Raw genomic sequence first — 17,959 nt, 5'->3', positions numbered from 1 at the left:
TAACTCAGCACTTTAGTGTCCCTGTGTATTACACACACAAACACACACATGCAACACAGAGGAGCACTGACGTCACTCTGGTGGTCTGGCAGGTAGCTTTCAGTCAAGAAAATGTATCCCCCCACCCAAGATAAATAAATTCCACATCTGTAAAGTAAAAGTACTTTCTATACTAAGTCTAACTGTATCTCAGACATTTGCCTGTGTTTTTTGTCACACAAACTCTGTGTGAGCAGACACTGTTCGAAAGTAGTCTTAAGTTTGAGATGATCGATTCCGGAGGATGGATACACAGCTGATACCATTTGAAAGATTGATTACTGACGCCCTTTAATAACCTTGATACTCTGCAGACTTTTTTAAAATAAAAATGTATATCTCTTAAAGGAATAAATGCACCAACCATTGTGCCTCAAATGTGGGTTCTGTCTGACTGATTGGAGTTAATCCACAAAACATCAAACAACTGGAAGTCGAGAGGCAGCCTTTGTTGGCCACGCAAAAAAAAGAAATCAGAGCACATTTCCAAGACCACAGAAGGAAAACATGCCCCACATTCTTTGTCTTGCGTGCTTTTTTGGCACATTTCAGCTCAGATTTCTATTTGATTTTCTCTCCCATTCAATGTTTTATTTCCCTCCTTATCTCAAACCAAAGACAATTTTCTACCACTATCTAAGAAAAACAGAGCTTTACTGAAATACAGGAATTTATATAGTATATTTGTGTTTTCCTGATTAGGTTCTTTGACTTTGACCTGTCAAAAAAGTTGAGGCTCAAGCACAACTTTGAATTTTTTGCCCTTGTATCGAAGTAAGTGCATCCCATCCCATTAACATGGCACAATGAATGAATATATCACAGTAATGAAAGCTCAAGATTTAGAGTCCTCTGTGACACAAACACTAGACACTTTCATGTCTCATTAGTCTTCCTAATAATCAGTGATGACACTGATGGTGACATTGTGTTTGTGGATGTGCTAATTATTGCAAATGTACCACAACCATATAAATGACCGATTCTGATTTCCTCTTGCATGATCCTGAGTAATTTTGCACTTCACAGATCTGGTTGATCTGTTTTCTTGAAATTTGGCAGCGTACAGTAAAGCAGCATGCACTCTGATTGAACAACCGATAGTATTGGCTGATATTTTGCCTTCTAAATTAAAGGCTCAGTTCACTCTAAAATCCAAAACATATTTTTCCTCTTACCTGCATTGCTATTTATCAGTATAGATTGTTTTGGTGTGAGTTGCTGAGTGCTGGAGATATCGGTTGTAGAGGTGTCTGACTAGTCTTAAATGTAATAGAACTAGATGGCACTCGACTTGTGGTGCTCAAAGCACCAAATTATATTTGAAAAACTCAGAGGCAATGTCTCTTTCCAGAAATCATGACGGTGTTATTCAAGATACACAGTGATCTACAGACCTTGTTGTGAGCAGTTTAATAGGAATTATTTTCTCTCTACAGAACACCTCCTGACTGTATCACTGCTCAGAGGGATGTCATCTGCCGCTATTTTACCCAGCACCACCAATGTTACAGCACCACCGATGGCGATGTTAGCTTCTGGGTTGGCCTGCAGAGAAACATCAGCCCTGGAGCACTTAATAGTACAACAGGTAAGATGAAAAATAGACTATTTTTTGATTTGGGGTTGAACTGTTCCTTTAGCAAAAGCCTGCAGTTGACAGAAAGTAGAGGTTTTGGTTTGTGTGTTTGGGATAATGCTATGAATGCTGTAACATTACACGCTGTAATTTCAATTTGTTCACCGCACTCTGTGTATAAGGCTTACTGTAGTTTATGTGGTGAGTCTTCGGATGACTCGTTTCTTCTTAGAGTGAACCTTCCCTCCCTCCACACTCTGCCCCCACAGATGTTTCCAGAGCCTGTTATACAGAGAATAAATACACTTTTATTAACAGAGAGCCAAAAACTCACACTTGGAATGACAGAGAAAGAGATAAAGAGACCGATGACTTTAGCTACGACAAAGAAGTGGCTGGGAGGTGGAGGTGGAACTAAACACGTTAACAACTTTGTTATGTGAATCAGTCACTCGGCTCCCTCTACAAAACACAGACAAAACTCACTGACACATAGGGCCTTTTAGAAGTCTACAGTATATTCTCCAGTGATGCGGTGGCAGATGTGTTGTGAAGTTTTTGACTACTTATGTACAGTTAAGTCCAACAAGGTCCATGAAAACTGGTATTTTTTACAGCAGTTTTACTTGTCCTGCATCCTGTGGTTGAATGACTTGTGTGGTGTCAGAACTTTTGTTATAAGATGTACTGTACAATTCAACATACAGTATTTGACTACACTTTAAAGAGACACCTGTGCATTTTGTGTTACTGGTCAACACCAGTAAATACCAGTTGACGCAGTGCTTTTTGATACAATATAGTGGATGTTTCATTATTACTTTCCGAAACTGTTCTTACAGATTCTATTAGCTCAAATAAAACAGATGACACAAAATGAAAAGTGATCCCTAACAAGCATTCCTATTCTGAAGAATAGAGAAAATGCCTCTACATTTGTGTCAGAGCAATTAAATTATTTCAAATGTCGATCAAAGAGAAAGCAAAAACAATAAAACTCACAGTGAAACATCTCATTTTAATAACTAACCTAACATCGTTAGGGGAATGGTAAGAAGTCTGATTTCCCTAAAAAGAATGAAGTTAGTGTATGAGCTCAGACTGAGGTGGTATTTGTACATATGTGTGTGTGTATTTGTATATACAGGAGAACAAAAGTTGAGATGATTGAAATGAACTAAAAACAAGGCGGTGAGGTGGATGGTGGTGCTCTGTGAAACACTGTACAGTAAATTAAAGGTGCTGTATGTAACTCTCAAAAAAAGATATCATTGAATTTTGTTCCCTATACTTAGGGAAGTAAGTAGGGGTTCTGGGGGTCCTTCCCAAGAAAATATGTTTTCTGCATTCTGGTGACTGTAGGAACCAAAACAACAAATTAGCAAGTACACTGCATCAGCATTTTTATGTCAAATATATTTCATATTTCATTTGATTTAGTTTTTGGTTCACGACCATGGCACTCAAGCCAGGAGGAAGGAGGGAGGCCAGGCTGTAGGCTTGGCAGACCCACAGCAGGCTGTTGTCCCTGGCGCACACACTCCTGGGTCCTGGATGCCTACACAAGGTGGAACGGGAGACTCACCGTCTTTGGGAGACAGCTGGGTGACCCTCAGTCCCAGGGCCAACCCCAAACCCTTGCCAGAGTGTCCCATCAGACTTGTACACGTGTAAAGCGGTCAGCACAGAGATGAGGTCTCATGTGTCAACTAATGTGGGCCTGACGGGCGCCCCTGTCTGTCCTTGGAGAGTGAGAGAAGAAGAGAGAGGGGGAAGCACCAAAGGGTAGTACACATTTAGAGATGTAGGACTTAAACACGCTGGTCAGTGCCAGAAACAGGTTATAATAAAGAAAAGCAGAAAAAGGTGTGAAATAAGCAATAAACCCGGAGAAGACAATAAAACAAATGAGTCTTCAGGGAAAAACACAAGGGTTTGCATGTATGTCAATCCCAGGTCGTAAAATATTAACTTATTACTAACCCAAAGCGTCGGTTTTCAACAATCAACTACCTCTCTCCAGAGTTACATACAACACCTTTACACCATTTTTAAAAGAATAGTGCAGATAAAACAATGATATTTACACTGTTTTAAGGGTGAAGACAACAAACTGACACATTATCTTCCCCTTACTGATATCTTACTCAATGTAAAAAAGAAAATCTATACAGTGCCCTCCTCTGCTGCCCCAGTGATTCCCAACCTTTTGCCTCTAGTCTCCCCAGTGTCTTTTTGTTTAGTCTGCATGCCCAAACAATTGACCTCCTCTAGATAAAAACAATTTGTCTCTGACATTGAGACAGAGTTGGAGAATAAAAGCATGTTTTTATTCTTAATCTTAAATGCCAATGCAACCTAATGATCTTTCTCTGTAATTATTTATTCATCAGTCATGAATATTTTTTCCTGATTGGTTCAATTAACTACATGATTCAGCAGCTTGGCAGAGCTGCGAGGCTCCATTTACTTTCATGAGTTAATTTTTCTCATAAAACACTGCATGGCCCAGTTCCTTTCCAATGGGGTGCCCAGACTGCAGGTTGGGGACCACATACTGAACTCTTCATTGTTTTCTCCATCCACTCTCTCTCTCTCTCTCAATCTCTTCTTTAAAACATTATCTTTTTGTGCCATCTTCATTCCCTCTCTCCTGCTGCTGCAACCAGCTATGTGAAGTCCTTGGAAACAGCCTCTATGAAGTTGGGTGCCGACATGAGGATGGTGAAGGTGCAAATGATGGAGAAGAGAGAAAAGGCCACCAGGCACAGCCGGTCCACCACCGCTGCTGCAAACTTCCACTCGCTGCAGATGGCCTCAGCCTCGTCTTGGTCCCGGAACCGCTGCGCTATGTACGACACCTCCTCCAAAATACGCTGGATCTCTGGTGGAGGGATGCTGACTCCCATCCCAGGTCCAGCTCCCATTCCCAGGCCTGTGACACCACTGCCAACCCCTCCAGGTGGCTCAGCCTCATCGCTGGGGGAGCCGTGGGCTCGTCCCCCTAGTGCTACCCCGGAGTCGCTGGAGGGCGGGCAGTGTGGGCTCTCTATGGGGTGGTAGTTGCCGAAGTAGAGGCTCATGGAACCGTTGGAGGTGCCTGTGGGGCAAGGTGGGCAGGATGTCTGTGAGAGGGGCATGGTGAGGCTTGGTACGGTGCCCAGCTCTATGGAGCTGGTGCTGGAGTGGTGCTGGGATCTGTGACGGTACTTGTAACCAGGCCGCTTGCGCTCATCACCAGGCTGTTTCATACGGAGAAACCAGGCACACCAGTTCAGAAGAACCACCCGTACCTAAAAGAAGAAAGGGAGCATTACACGCACTCACATATTAACTAAGACATTTCTGTTAAATGCTACTAGCAATTACAAAAGAGACAATCATCTGATTAAATCAGTTTCAGTCACTCACCCACTTGGGCATCTTGCCTCCCTGAGGGTCATGATGGTGAAACTGCAGGACTATAACAGTCACCACCACAGACATCCCCACTATCATCATGGTGCTGGCAAAATACTGGGCTGCCAAGTGCAAAAAAAACCATCAGAAGACTTTTAATTTTGTTCAGAGATAAATACAAGATTATGCATTTTATTACTTTAAAAATGAACAAGCCAGTGGTCCCATTTAACAAACATGTTTTAACAGGTAAAACATTAAGCTTGAATTAATTCAAAAATAGGTTGATTTCACGCTGTAACATGAAAGAAAAGCACATCCAATCAATTTGTGCAAGAAGTCATATCGCTGAGGGGAATAATGCACACTTGCACTGGAGCAGGAGAAATAAAATCTGTGCAAAAATTGTGAAACAAATAGAGAATACGAGAAAACAAACCCAAAGACAATAGAAGAAAGAGAGAGAGAGAGAGAGAGAGAGAGAGAGAGAGAGAGAGAGAGAGAGAGAGAGAAAGACATTTGCGCCGGTTCTGGAGGGATGTTTTTACCCAGAGAAGGGAACAGTAAGAAAGGAGGGTAGCATTAACTGAAACTCACGCTCTTTCCGAGCATGTACAAACACACAAACACACAAACAAACACGCACACACACACACACACACACACACACACACACACACACACACACACACACACACACACACACACACACACACACACACACACACACACACACACATGCACAGCATCTCTGAGGGCATACCCTCCTTTTGGTTGTTTGCCAGTAGCTGTGAACAAAGAAGAATAAAAAGCTAAACACGACTACAGCTGCTGCAGTGGCAGCAAAGTCAAACTTTGTGCGACCTCGTGAGATCTGGGGTTATGACCACATTTGTTAGGATTGAGGAAAACACATGGAAAGGAAAAGCAAGGTGTGCTTGAAGGCATACTTCAACGCCCAAATGGTCACTTGTATGTTAATAATTCAGTCTGTGGTGCATTAAACGTGTGAGAAAAGCATTTTTTTTCCGCACGCCTCCATGGTGAACAAAAAATCCAAAAAGGTGAACACTCTTGATAAATAAACAAAATTAGGGATTGCGTTTTGCAACAGCGAAACTATATCGAAACATCAGTTTTACAAACTCAACATAACTTGTGCAGTTTAACCTAAGTCTTATTTATCAAGTGGTATGCTCAGTACTTCCAAACACATGCATTTTTGCTAAACCCTTATTTTTGAAACTTTTAACTTTTCTGCACTAACAGCGCAGGTGCAATAGTCGTCTGTGCGTGAGATTGTGATATAGTTTTATTGTTGTTAAAGCCGGCCCACTTTTACATCAACTCATCAAGAATTTTCTCTCTCTGGATTCTTCTTTCATCGTGGTTGCATGCAAGAAAAACAAATGAATTCAACATAACACTAGGTGAGTAATTGATATAAAATTTAACATTTGGGGGTGAGGTATTTCTTTAAGTGAGAGGAGAGGATCAAAAGGCAATAAAACAAAGAGGTCGGGAGAGATAAGGGGAAAAAAAGCAGCCAGGACAGAAAACAGCATTAAAAGATGTGTTTATGAGATGTGGAAGGACATTTTACTGTGTCCTGGCTGCTTTATGGACAGTCATTAATCAAACTGCCTACAGATAAGATGTACAATAATTCAAAACATAATTGTGAGACCTTCGGTTACAAACCACATTGTTGATTATGGCTGAACTAACTCAATTAAAAATGAATTAAAACTGAACAGAATAAAAATGAACTCAGCCAAACGGTCTTGAGAAAGATAAGACAGGTCTAAGTGAATTAACGAAAATGAAATGAACACATGCTTATCAGGTCATTAAAGGCTGATGATAAAAGACATATGGCCTGATTCTGGCAGCAGTGTTGAACGCTTACATTATATATTTACGGTCAAGCTCAAGCAGCTACAATAACTCACATCCACATTCAGCCGCTGTGTTTTAAAGGGTCATGAGTCATTTTAACAAGGCTGCTTAAAATGTCCCTGTTGGCCTTGTGTTGAGGTTGAGGGAAATAAAAAACCCAGATTAATCACTGTATTGATGAAGCATTTATCAAGCTTTTCTCAGCGAGGGCAGTTATCGCTGCACTGATGTAGCGTTGACCATGTTCAGCACGACCAAACACTACTCACATCAATACACTCACATAATGTACATTTGATATGTTCAATATATTTCACTTTGACCAAGAGAAACTGCTATGACACATTACATACAGGACTGCAAGTATAATCCAAAGCATGTACACTCTCTCTCTCTCACACACACATACAAGACAAAAAGACACATTTCTTCTAGGCCTGGTAAACTCTCACAGGTGACAGCTGAATTAGGAGCGTTAACCTGACTAACATGTCGCCTTTTTACTCACTCCACAAAGCCTTTGAGACCTCTCTCTTTCTGAGATATTCTGCCGCAAATATCACTTATCTCCTCCCATTTCTATGTCTGTTATTTCTTATTCTATCCTCCTTTACTTCTTGCCTCTCGAGTGGAGAATCGGACATTTCATAGCCTATTAATGCTGCTGACAGCTTTAGCTCTGGCCATCAAATTTAGTCCAGGGGCGCTGTGAAAAATGTATAGACGCCCTCAGGCTACTCAAACCAAAACCCAGATACCAAGATGGATTTTTATTTATGATTTCTTCGGAAGACCATTTACAGTATAGAGAGAGGTCAGGCAAAACTACACTTTACAACTCTCAATAATTAATGTTTTTTTTAATACTGGTTAGGCTTGGGGGGTATGTGTGTTTTCATACCTTCTTGCCATTTCACCGGGTTATATGACGGTATTTGTATTAAAACTTTAAAAAACAACAACATATAAGCTGAGATGCTGGTGACCGAAGCCATTTACAAGGTTTCCCACACAATTTTATGAGCAAAATTTCAAAAACTTCCCCATGACTTTTCAAGGACGAATAACTTGAACTACTTGCCTGCTGTTTTTCAAACTTTTGCCTGCTGTTTTTCAAACTTATCAGATTCAAACTCCACTCAAACATAATTTCATCTTGCTGGCACACATGAGAGATAGAACGTGAGGAGAAAATGAAAAAAGAAAAAAACCCTGTATGTGATGGTAAATAAAATGTCAATCACTGATGCATATTAGAGCTATGTTACATTGACAGCCACAGCAAAAAAGTTGCCAATATAATAAATAATGTGGAAATTTATGTAAGGGGTGGGGGAAGAAGCTGAAATAGCATCGTATCCCAGTAGTTTTGTGTGGCAATATCGTATTGATACACAAACTCCAAGTATTCATTTACAAAAACTTTACAAAACTTTTAGTAGCCTCCTACAATAATTATATCAATTGTTTTTCAGTCAACTGGATACAATTAGCTGCAATAAAAATGATAAAAGTGAAAAACTTTTTTTAAGCTATTTTATTATATAAGCAGATGTTCAGACAATTTTGCCTTGTGGACTTAGCTCAGTATTGAGCTTAGTAAGTTAGATTTTGGAGTTTTTTTTGCAACAAATAAATAGAACAAGTTACAAGAGGAATTGAAATTGGACAGTTATGTGTCAGTAGATAATTTCAAAAGCATGCTCGATGATATGGTTGTTGTACAGTGCTCCTGCTTGGTTTAATTCAATGACATGATAGTTTAAAAAAACAGCTACATTTTATTGTTGCTGGGTTTTTTTTGCTGTTGTTGTTATGTGTTCTCTAATGGCAGATTTTGTTATTTAACTTTTTGATCTCTTAACAGTTTTCATTGCTATTTATAATATTCAGGGAATTGCTGCAAAAGAGCTTAATACTATGCTTATGATTAGTGTCACCAATTCAGTATTTGACCAAATGTTTCCCCTTCTGTCCACTTGTTATGCCATTGAATAATGGGCAGAGATGTGTTTTTGCAGAAAATTATTATGTCACAGTGACGTTGAACTTTTACTCTTTGGATATAAAATGTAATCACTTTATTATTTCATCCTATTAGACATTTGTGAGAAATGCTGTCATAATTAGCATATTCATTCTTGAGTAATGGCCAAAAACATGTTTTGTGAGGTCACAGTGACTGCTGAAAACACACTCAAACTCACAAAAAACGCCCTGGTTAGTCTTTTCATTGTTCCAACAATCACCAGCTCTGGTTTGGTCAAAATTAACCCTTAAATAAACAAGTTGTGAAAATATGCTGGCTTTGTTGCTGTTTTCCCTACAGTCTCTCTTTGCTGTTGTCCGGTTTTAGTCCTGTAATGTTATCCACACGTCTCTGTTGCTAAATCTATGTGAAAAGGGTGACGAAAGCAGTGCACTGTAAAACATTGCATCAATACATCATCTCCATGTGAGTTTGATACAATAGAGGATCATCTGTTCTTTTGGTGGTATTGAAAAAGACCGTCAGGACTTACATAAACCCCAGCTGTTACTGTGGACTGATCAATGTCTGAGTGTTGCACCGACATAACAGTCACTTTAGTTGGACTTTTTCTAAGTAATCTTTTCCCTCTCTGTTTAGTAAGGCTTTTCTCAAGAGGTACGTACATCAGGTATAGCCCGGCTGAGATATATCACATCTGTTCAAAAATAAATGTCCTATCTGCAACGATGCCTTCCCTTCCTAGTGTCACTTCCTCCAGGTGATCCTACATTCATGCATGCTTAAGCACGTAACACGTGGACACACACACATAAATATAACCCACCGATGAGAGGAACAGAGTCGGACGTGGCAGGCATGATCTCTGCTACCAGAAGCATGAAGACAGTAAGCGAAAGCAGCACAGTGATGCCTTGAGACAGAGATTGAGAGACACACAGGGAGGGAGAGAGAAAGAGAACGTGAGTATATACACAGTGATGTGATCAGGGTCACTGGTGTATGAAATCATCCCTGTAATTACTTGTATGTGATCAGTAATGTTCTCATGACTGCAACCATTTATCAGCCCCTGGCTCCCCTGACGTGTCCAAGGTAGGCTACAGAAATCCTTCAAACACTTTGACTTAACCAGAGACTGCTCATTTACAGAGAGCTATTCATCAAAACTGACTGGCACTGATAGAATTCCACAACCGATCTAGTGGAAAACCTCTTATTTTGAAATTCAATTTTTCCAAGGTGATGTGACATGAATGTATTCATGACTTGCTATATGATTCATAATGACAAATATGCACGCAAAAATTCATGAGTGTGCTTTCAAATGCTAAAGTATTGGTGTGCAGTTGTGACTGCATTTGGATAAGCTTTAACACCTTGCTCTTCATGTCTGAAAACCACACAACTTTTAACGACTTTTTTTTCACTGACCAAAAGCCCTGTACTTCAAGGAGCTGTGTACAACATTCAGAGCATATATGTGATTGTGAATGTCTGCACATGGATCTGAACATGGAGGTAGCTGAGCTGACTTCTAGTGAGTATGGTGTGTCCAGCATGAACTGTGCTAACAGCGGCAACAGTGGTGAGAAAACAGTGTTAACTGGGGGTTTTACCAGAGGGTGGGTAATGGGTCTGTCCTACTTTCAGTAATAACTGCCATATGAGTATAAGAGTTGCATAGCAAACTGGGTATTTTTAAGGGTACTGACTGATTATGTCGATACTACCGAGTATCAAAATATGTAAATCATTTGAATCTAAGAGTCCACGTAGGTGAGAATGTCAACATTGTCAACAGAAGAGCCACCGAGTATGCAGAAGCCAGAAGGCCCTCTGTGGAACTTTATGGCCGGCTTCCAGGCTTTGGGGACTTTGCGGTGGAGACAACGAAGCTCTGTGGAACCGCCGGGTTCATAGAGGAGGTAAAAGTGCAGCACAGTGCTCTGACGCCACACGCCAGCCATGAAGCTCCGTTGGCTTTCCACCAAGTCCAAAACTATCTCTGTAACACCAATAGTTTTGGTCTATCTGGTCTATTTTATTTTCTACTTTGTTTTTAGAAATAGCCTTGTACTGCTGTTTGTGACTGTTTTTTAAATAATACACCTATTCCACATATTTGCCTGTTTTAACAGAGAGCTAGAGACTAGAAGACAAAAAAGCACACATACACAGACACACATACACACACAAGCAAGCAGAAAAGCAAAGGCGCTTGTTGACTGCAGCTTGTTAAAAAATTATTATTAGCCCACAAAATGACTGAAGGCTCTGAATGTTGTATAGAGCTCCTTTAAAAACTGCACAAACATCTTGACCATCTTTCTATCTTTTTTTCTATAGATCAACAACACATTTATCAAATGTTTGTGTTTATGTGTGTTTGAGTCCTTCTCACCCAGAGAAATCTTCTCCCCAGAGTCTGCAGGTAGCAGGAAGACCAGCAGGGCCAAGCCAGAGATCAGCACACATGGGATGAGCAAGTTGAGGCCATAGTATAGCGTCCTGCGGCGCATGGTGACAGTGAATGTCACATCAGGGTAAGGTTCCTTACAGCAGTCATAGTACAGCTCATTGCGCTTGGCTGGCACACCTAAGAGAGGAGCACCACACACACTGGTCAGGCACATTTTTGTGGACGAATATATTAATTCCAAGATGTAAATAGCTGCTATAATGAGAAACAGAAAAAAACAGAAAAAAATGTAGAATAAGAGATGCATTATTTAATCGAATGAACCACTGACAGCAGACATAGCACTTTTCTCTTCCTTCATTTTATTTGCATTGTTATTAAAATGTTCAGCAAGCCAAAAAAAGAAGGGTTGAACTATGTCACCTTGAACTCCAACTCTGGGGATGTGGTGTTTTGCTCTCACATATGGTCTGGCCACACACCTGCCAACGCGTCAAACATTCGTATTGCATGCCATCTGGTGCTGTCTGACACCCATTTCCAGCTAACCACCACCGCAGGGGCACAGGCACTGGGAACTGCGTTTTTTCTGTCCCAGCTGGAAACACCCCGCATGGGAGGTCTTCCAAAAATTCTTCCCTTTCCAGTTCATCCAGCTACAGCCATCCAAATGATATCCCATTGTGAAATCATTTATGTAGGACTCTGGACACAAGGAGTTGGCAAGGCCTGATCCCAGTGTAATGAGGGGGGGGCACAAATGTGGAAAGGCTATTTATGTATTCCGTGGGTGTAGTTTTGGGGTGGATGCAGAGGACACATCCTCTTATAATTCAGAACAGGTACATTTGCCCCTCCTATACTAATAAAAACATGATAATATTATATAATATGATATGATTGGTGCAGAAAAGGTAAAAATTGAACACAAATGTTCACCAGAATGCACAAAATTTTGTGTTTGACACAAATGTCCAAACCTCCCTGTTTCATATGCGTTCACCCCAGTGTTAAAACGGAACCTACGTCCTTGTATGTATCTGTGAATATTTTACGCTATAGCCTGTGAAACACTGTTTTGATCAGTCATGTCTGAATATTTGAGCTTCGTCAAACATTAAAATATATACTTTGTTAAAATATTGACTTTAAGGCAGGGGGTGTCCAAATCTTTTTGAATGGGGCCAGATAAGATAATGTGAAAATTCCTGAGGGGCAGGTGCTTTTCACATCATATGGGTAATAAGAAAATAAAATTCACACAAAATGACACAAACGCAACTGTTTCATCTTTAAGTGAAGTATTCAACATAGATCTTAGTTGGTGCATGTCTACAGACTGTATGGTTGTCCTGAAAAGATCATTTTCAAAGTTTGTTTTCATTTCATTTAAGGACTCAGATAAGGAAATCTTTGGGGACAACTAAAGAAATAAGTTTTATTTTACAATATACTTATTGAATTATGGAATTACACTGGATGCTCAAGTACATCCAACGATCCTGATGATTGCAAAGAAAAACAGTGCGTCTCTCTTACCCACAAGATCCCACTCCCCATTGGATATGTAGGTGGATGTGTCCACATCCAACATCTGGAGGTCCAGCAGCCAGCCGTTGTGCGTCCAGGAGCCAAACTTCAGGTCGCACTTTTGCACATCGAAAGGGAACCAGCGCACGTCAATGTAGCAGGTGCTCTTCAAGATGCCGGGGGGAATATACTGACAGTAACCTGAAGCATTCACCAGCACGTTGGTGTGAAAGGTGGCATCAAATCGCTCGTCCGCACTGGGGACGAAATAAGAGAGAGATGTGTTTGTGTGTGGACCTTCAAAACATTTTATTCATTTATACATTTTATTTTATTTTATATTTATACATTTTATTATAGGTTTTCTCAGTATGTACAATCACAAAGAGACAAAGATTCATAATAACAGAGTTTGCACATTTGGTTAAGACAAATTCAGGAATAAGAAAGGCATTCAGTTGAAGAACAGTAACAGATATATGTTTAAACCTGCAATTACTGATCTTTTGGGGCACCTGGAGGCAGCAGAAACAAGTTGTGTATACAACATTAACATTGCATCAAATCTTAAGTGATGCTAATTTGCACATCGAACAGTTTTGAAGCAACATTTGGAGTTTGAAGTCCTATCTTTCTTCACTCTCTTTTAACTCTGTTTTTGTCTCTCAAAACTCCTGAGGGAATTATCTGTCTCTTTAACCACTCCTTGGTCATTTGCTTATGTACGTGTATTTGTACACCTGTTTACGTGTACCAGTTTCTTTGCTGTTTATCTACAAGCCATCTGTGGATCAACCAGCCTGCTGTTCCACTCCTTCACTCCACATACGCACAGTTAAAACCCAGGTGAAATCCAGGACGCAGTGAAATTAAATATTCACTCCCATTGCTCATGCTATGCCAAATATGCAGTAACAGGAACCAAATCAGTGACATGAGAAACACCACAGATGCCTCCTTCACAGCTCTGCAGTTGACAACATGCTGTGATGATATATGGGCAGACATGCACAGGGTCTGCACAGTACACGTAAACGTTCAGATATTAAAAGTTTGAGAAGGGATATGTTTTCACTCAGCAGATTGTGAAACAGCATCAAAAGATCATTGAACAAAGAGAAATCTGTATTCACTGAAATTCTTGAATAGCAAACACTACCTTTGGGGACAGATACTTACAGTAAAGACACCTAACCTTAGACCCACTTCAGCTCTGGCACTCCAGATGAACTCTAATTAAGAATTAAAGAGTAGCCCCCCAGTGTCGACGAGCGTGTGAACTCTTAAATAAAGTGCCAGAGGCAAAGGCTGAACTTAGAATTTAAGCAGTGTCTTCTGTTTTGTTTCCTTGTGCAGTATATGGCCAAAATCCTGTTCAAACAAATTGATTCTCCACTGTAGCAACTAGCTGGAAGGTAATGTCTCCTTTCCTCCTCTTTATTGGTACTTTATATTAAAACATGCAAGCAGCTAAAGAGAACAAAAGATTTATTGTCAGCTTAGAGCAGAAAAACAAAATAAAGAAAACACAATTTGTGCTATATTTGTTTTGGATTGTGCTTCTAACTTTAGAGGGACAGAAAAACTAATGTTAGTTAATTGAACGTCAAAATTCATCTGCATTTACACGCCTCCATAAACAGTTACATAACCAGTTCCTCCTAATCTATTTTCATCAAACAGACGTGGATTTATTTCTCTCCTTTGTTTTAATAATAAGACAGTTTACAGGGTTTTTTCCCTCACTTGTTGACAGTGTGCATGGAGGTAACTGAATAAAAACCCCAAAGGATTGTCATTTACAAAATCATACAGCTTTAAGGGAACAAGAGCACCTATATAAAATCTCCAGCAATTGCCGTTTGAAACTAAAAGTCAAGTTTGAATGTATCTATAGCAGTAGAGAAATCCAACCCCACAAACACCAAAAGCTGCATAAAGGGAAAAAAAAGAAACAGCTTATATTGTAGCAAACAAATGGGGACATAAAAATAAAAAATCCCCTTCTGTGAGGCCTGCTGTTACTTTCCAGCAGAAGAATAACAAATATTAGTTTAAAGAATTGTCATTTTTATTCATTAAATGAAATTACCCTAACACACACACACACAAACATTCCTGTCAGTAAAGTCCTTCATCTGTCAGGCCACACAAAGCCCATTGTAGAGCTGACGGTCCTTTTCACCATACAATCCACACCGAATTAGAACTCAAACCCACACACTGAACTCTACATACAGCTACAGTATAAAGGCACACACAATACACCTATACATGCACACACACGGTGCAGTCCCCAGCGACAGAGATAACGCTGCTGTGTCTGAAACATCCTGGTGCCTCATTCAGCCCTGACAAAAGAACGTGGCATGCATCTTAACAGAATTTGTGGATAGACCCATTTTATCTGTCACTGCCTTTGCTTAAGATTGAGTGATTTACCTTTTTTCTGGGGGAATAAGTGTTGTAAATTTATTTCTTTTCTCTCTGTGAGTGTGTGCGTGGCCACCAGTCGTGGCTCCGGGTGCTGGGGGGTAGGGAGTTGTGGGTTGACCGAGGCGGAGCTATGCAATGAATTATTCAAGCGTTGGCCTTACTTTATCTGAAGGTGTGCGCATTCCTGCAATCAGCGCTTAAATACATTAGAGTACGTCCTGGACTGTGTGTGGGTGTGTGTTAGAGAGAACATACTGTACAAGTTATATGTCTGCAGGGAATGAGAGGTGTACACAACAATACAAGATATTTAAAGTTATTTAAAAGAGATAAACTAGAGCTTGTTTCAGGTACTGTTTTAAAATATTTCTATTTATTGTAGCTCCCTTCAGGAAAACCACTGTCTCATCTAATCATAAGATGTTTTTTGTCCATTACCGTCAAGATAAAATATTTTTGTATTTTCAAACAAAATACTTTTTGCAATGTACATATTTTAATAACTAAATGTGTATATCACTGAACATGTGATAGCCCTGGGAGAATGGGAAACAGTTGTGTTTATACAATGTATCCTTGCACACACATGCGCACATATACACCCCAAAGAAAGAGCGCTGTGGACATGTGAGAGTGCGGCAAGGTGGAAACGGAGACTGACCGACAATGACAATGGTGGCAGTGACAGGTCTCTGCACCATGGGACATGAGTCACCAAAGCTTCCCCCTCACTCACTCAACACCTGCTGCTGTCCTCACACAGGAACACACACAGACATCAATGACAAAAAGAAGTAAGCCACAAAGTCAAGAGTGTTCCTGAGGCAGAGAGAGAGAACAATGCAGGACTGAATAAATTATCACATTCAGTTATAAATATGTTGCCTGCACTGATCTTTAAAAGAAGACCAAGAAATAATAAGCAATATAACAATATTACAGGGACCCTGCATATTTTTACCAATGAAAGTTTCAAAACTTACCCGTCACTTTATTATAGTATTTTATCCCATTTCATGACTTGATTTAAGCAGTTAAAAATTGCTAAGGTAATGAGACTTTTACTCCAGTGTGCTATGCCCTGTGAAAGGCATAGAAATATGGTATGGAAAGCCTTTGTGTCTACACATACAGTGGACACAAAGCAGTAACATTATCTGGCCTCTCTATGATAGGCATGAAATATTTGCGGACACTGGCACTCTGTTGAGCTGCTGTTGTCTTGATGCCATTTCCTCTTTAGCATGTCTGACCAGAGCTGCATCCATGTTGCCAACGTCAAGCATTTTGTTGCAGATCCAGTGCAGCTACAGTCTGCCTCTCTCGAGTCATGTATTCTATTTGTCATTTGAACGTCATACATAATGACATGCACTTCCCAGGCAACTAGCTGCATACGCCAATCATTTGGTACTAATAATGTTTCAATGGTCATATAGTGAAGCACTAGATTTTAAATTACAAGGAAAGTACGGTGCGTGATGTTAGAAATATTTTTAGGATTTTTATGAACATATTTTAAACAATAGCCAAAACAACGCATATTAAAAACTTTTCCAAAACATTTCCAAACCAAACATTTCTGTTCCAAACCTTTATGAGGTCTGTTTTTCTAATTTCCTAACTTTTTCAGGAATGTTATGAGTGCGGGAAAGCTGATATTATGTATCTTTATTGTCATGATTTTTGTTGATTCCTGCCATCAGGTTGCGCAGGATTAAAGAACAAGGAGTACTACAAATCTTTCCAGAATTTGCTTTTGCACTTTGCAAACACTTTTTTCTAAGTCTGACAAATCAGCAAACAAGAATAAAAGAGAGCTAAAGAAAAAACCTAACCCCTTCCTTGAAGCTTTTAGCCATACACAGATGAGAGGCACACACAATATATATGTATACTCGCTTTGCATTAAGCCAAGACCTATCCATCCATGTACATTATGTCATGTCAGATGAACATTCAAGGCATTCAGCTGAACAGCCTCCGGGGGTCCTGACATTAGGCATTACGTTTGACAGCCTGAAGGCTCTGTGGTTAACTAACTGGTCAAGGAAGCTGCCGATGTTAAATCGGAGACGGCACAGCTTGTCAATGAATGAAATCACCGCAATGTTTAGCTCAGCTCGCAAGCAGAGAAATGCAAATGAGAAAAGTAAACAAAGTGCAAAAGTCAAGAGGAAGTGAGATCAAAACATCTCTCGCTTCCTGATGGTTTGTGGTTTTGTTAAATGGTGCACAACAAATATGCTTTGTTTTTTAAACATTGTGTTGCTAGTGTTGGCTAACTAGTGTCAAGATGGCCTTCGGGTTTTCTATTTCAATGGCGATTACAGACTATTGTCGCCCGCTGGTATGGAGAGTTATTTCCTCTCAGGCGGACACAGAATATGTGTGCTGGTTGGCTGTTGTGTGTCTGGGCCTTTCTACAAACTTTACATCACCCATGACGAATAGATTACTTCCAAACATCTCTATCATCATCTTCAAGAGAAAACAGAAGGCTTAGAATAATAATACTGGGATAATAATATGTGACATAATTGTTCTAAGAATAAATACTTTTTTTGCTCAAACTCCAGCAGCCCAAATAATTATGTTACTACGTAAAACTGAGCACAAACCTGCTACTGATTAAACCCATGGGAGCTCAGCTATTGTTGATTAG

General features: G+C 40.0%; 1 protein-coding gene across 1 annotated transcript in view; it reads right to left on the bottom strand.

Annotated features, from left to right (window-relative positions):
* Positions 1–4,260: 4,260 nt before the first annotated feature.
* LOC121947805 (neuronal acetylcholine receptor subunit alpha-7-like) overlaps positions 4,261–17,959 on the bottom strand; it is a 49,736-nt gene continuing 36,037 nt past the window's right edge. The window contains exons 6-10 of the mRNA XM_042492926.1: positions 12,868–13,115; positions 11,311–11,505; positions 9,733–9,819; positions 5,030–5,139; positions 4,261–4,911 (exon numbers count right to left, since the gene is read on the bottom strand). Coding sequence (XP_042348860.1) covers positions 4,288–4,911; positions 5,030–5,139; positions 9,733–9,819; positions 11,311–11,505; positions 12,868–13,115 — 1,264 coding nt within the window. The 3' untranslated portion in view covers positions 4,261–4,287. The remainder of the gene's footprint in view (positions 4,912–5,029; positions 5,140–9,732; positions 9,820–11,310; positions 11,506–12,867; positions 13,116–17,959) is intronic.

This window comes from Plectropomus leopardus, chromosome 9 (genome assembly GCF_008729295.1).
Source record: "Plectropomus leopardus isolate mb chromosome 9, YSFRI_Pleo_2.0, whole genome shotgun sequence".
Taxonomy (NCBI): domain Eukaryota; kingdom Metazoa; phylum Chordata; class Actinopteri; order Perciformes; family Serranidae; genus Plectropomus; species Plectropomus leopardus.
Note: the sequence above shows the minus strand (reverse complement) of the source record. Positions and strands in the feature narration are given on the sequence as shown.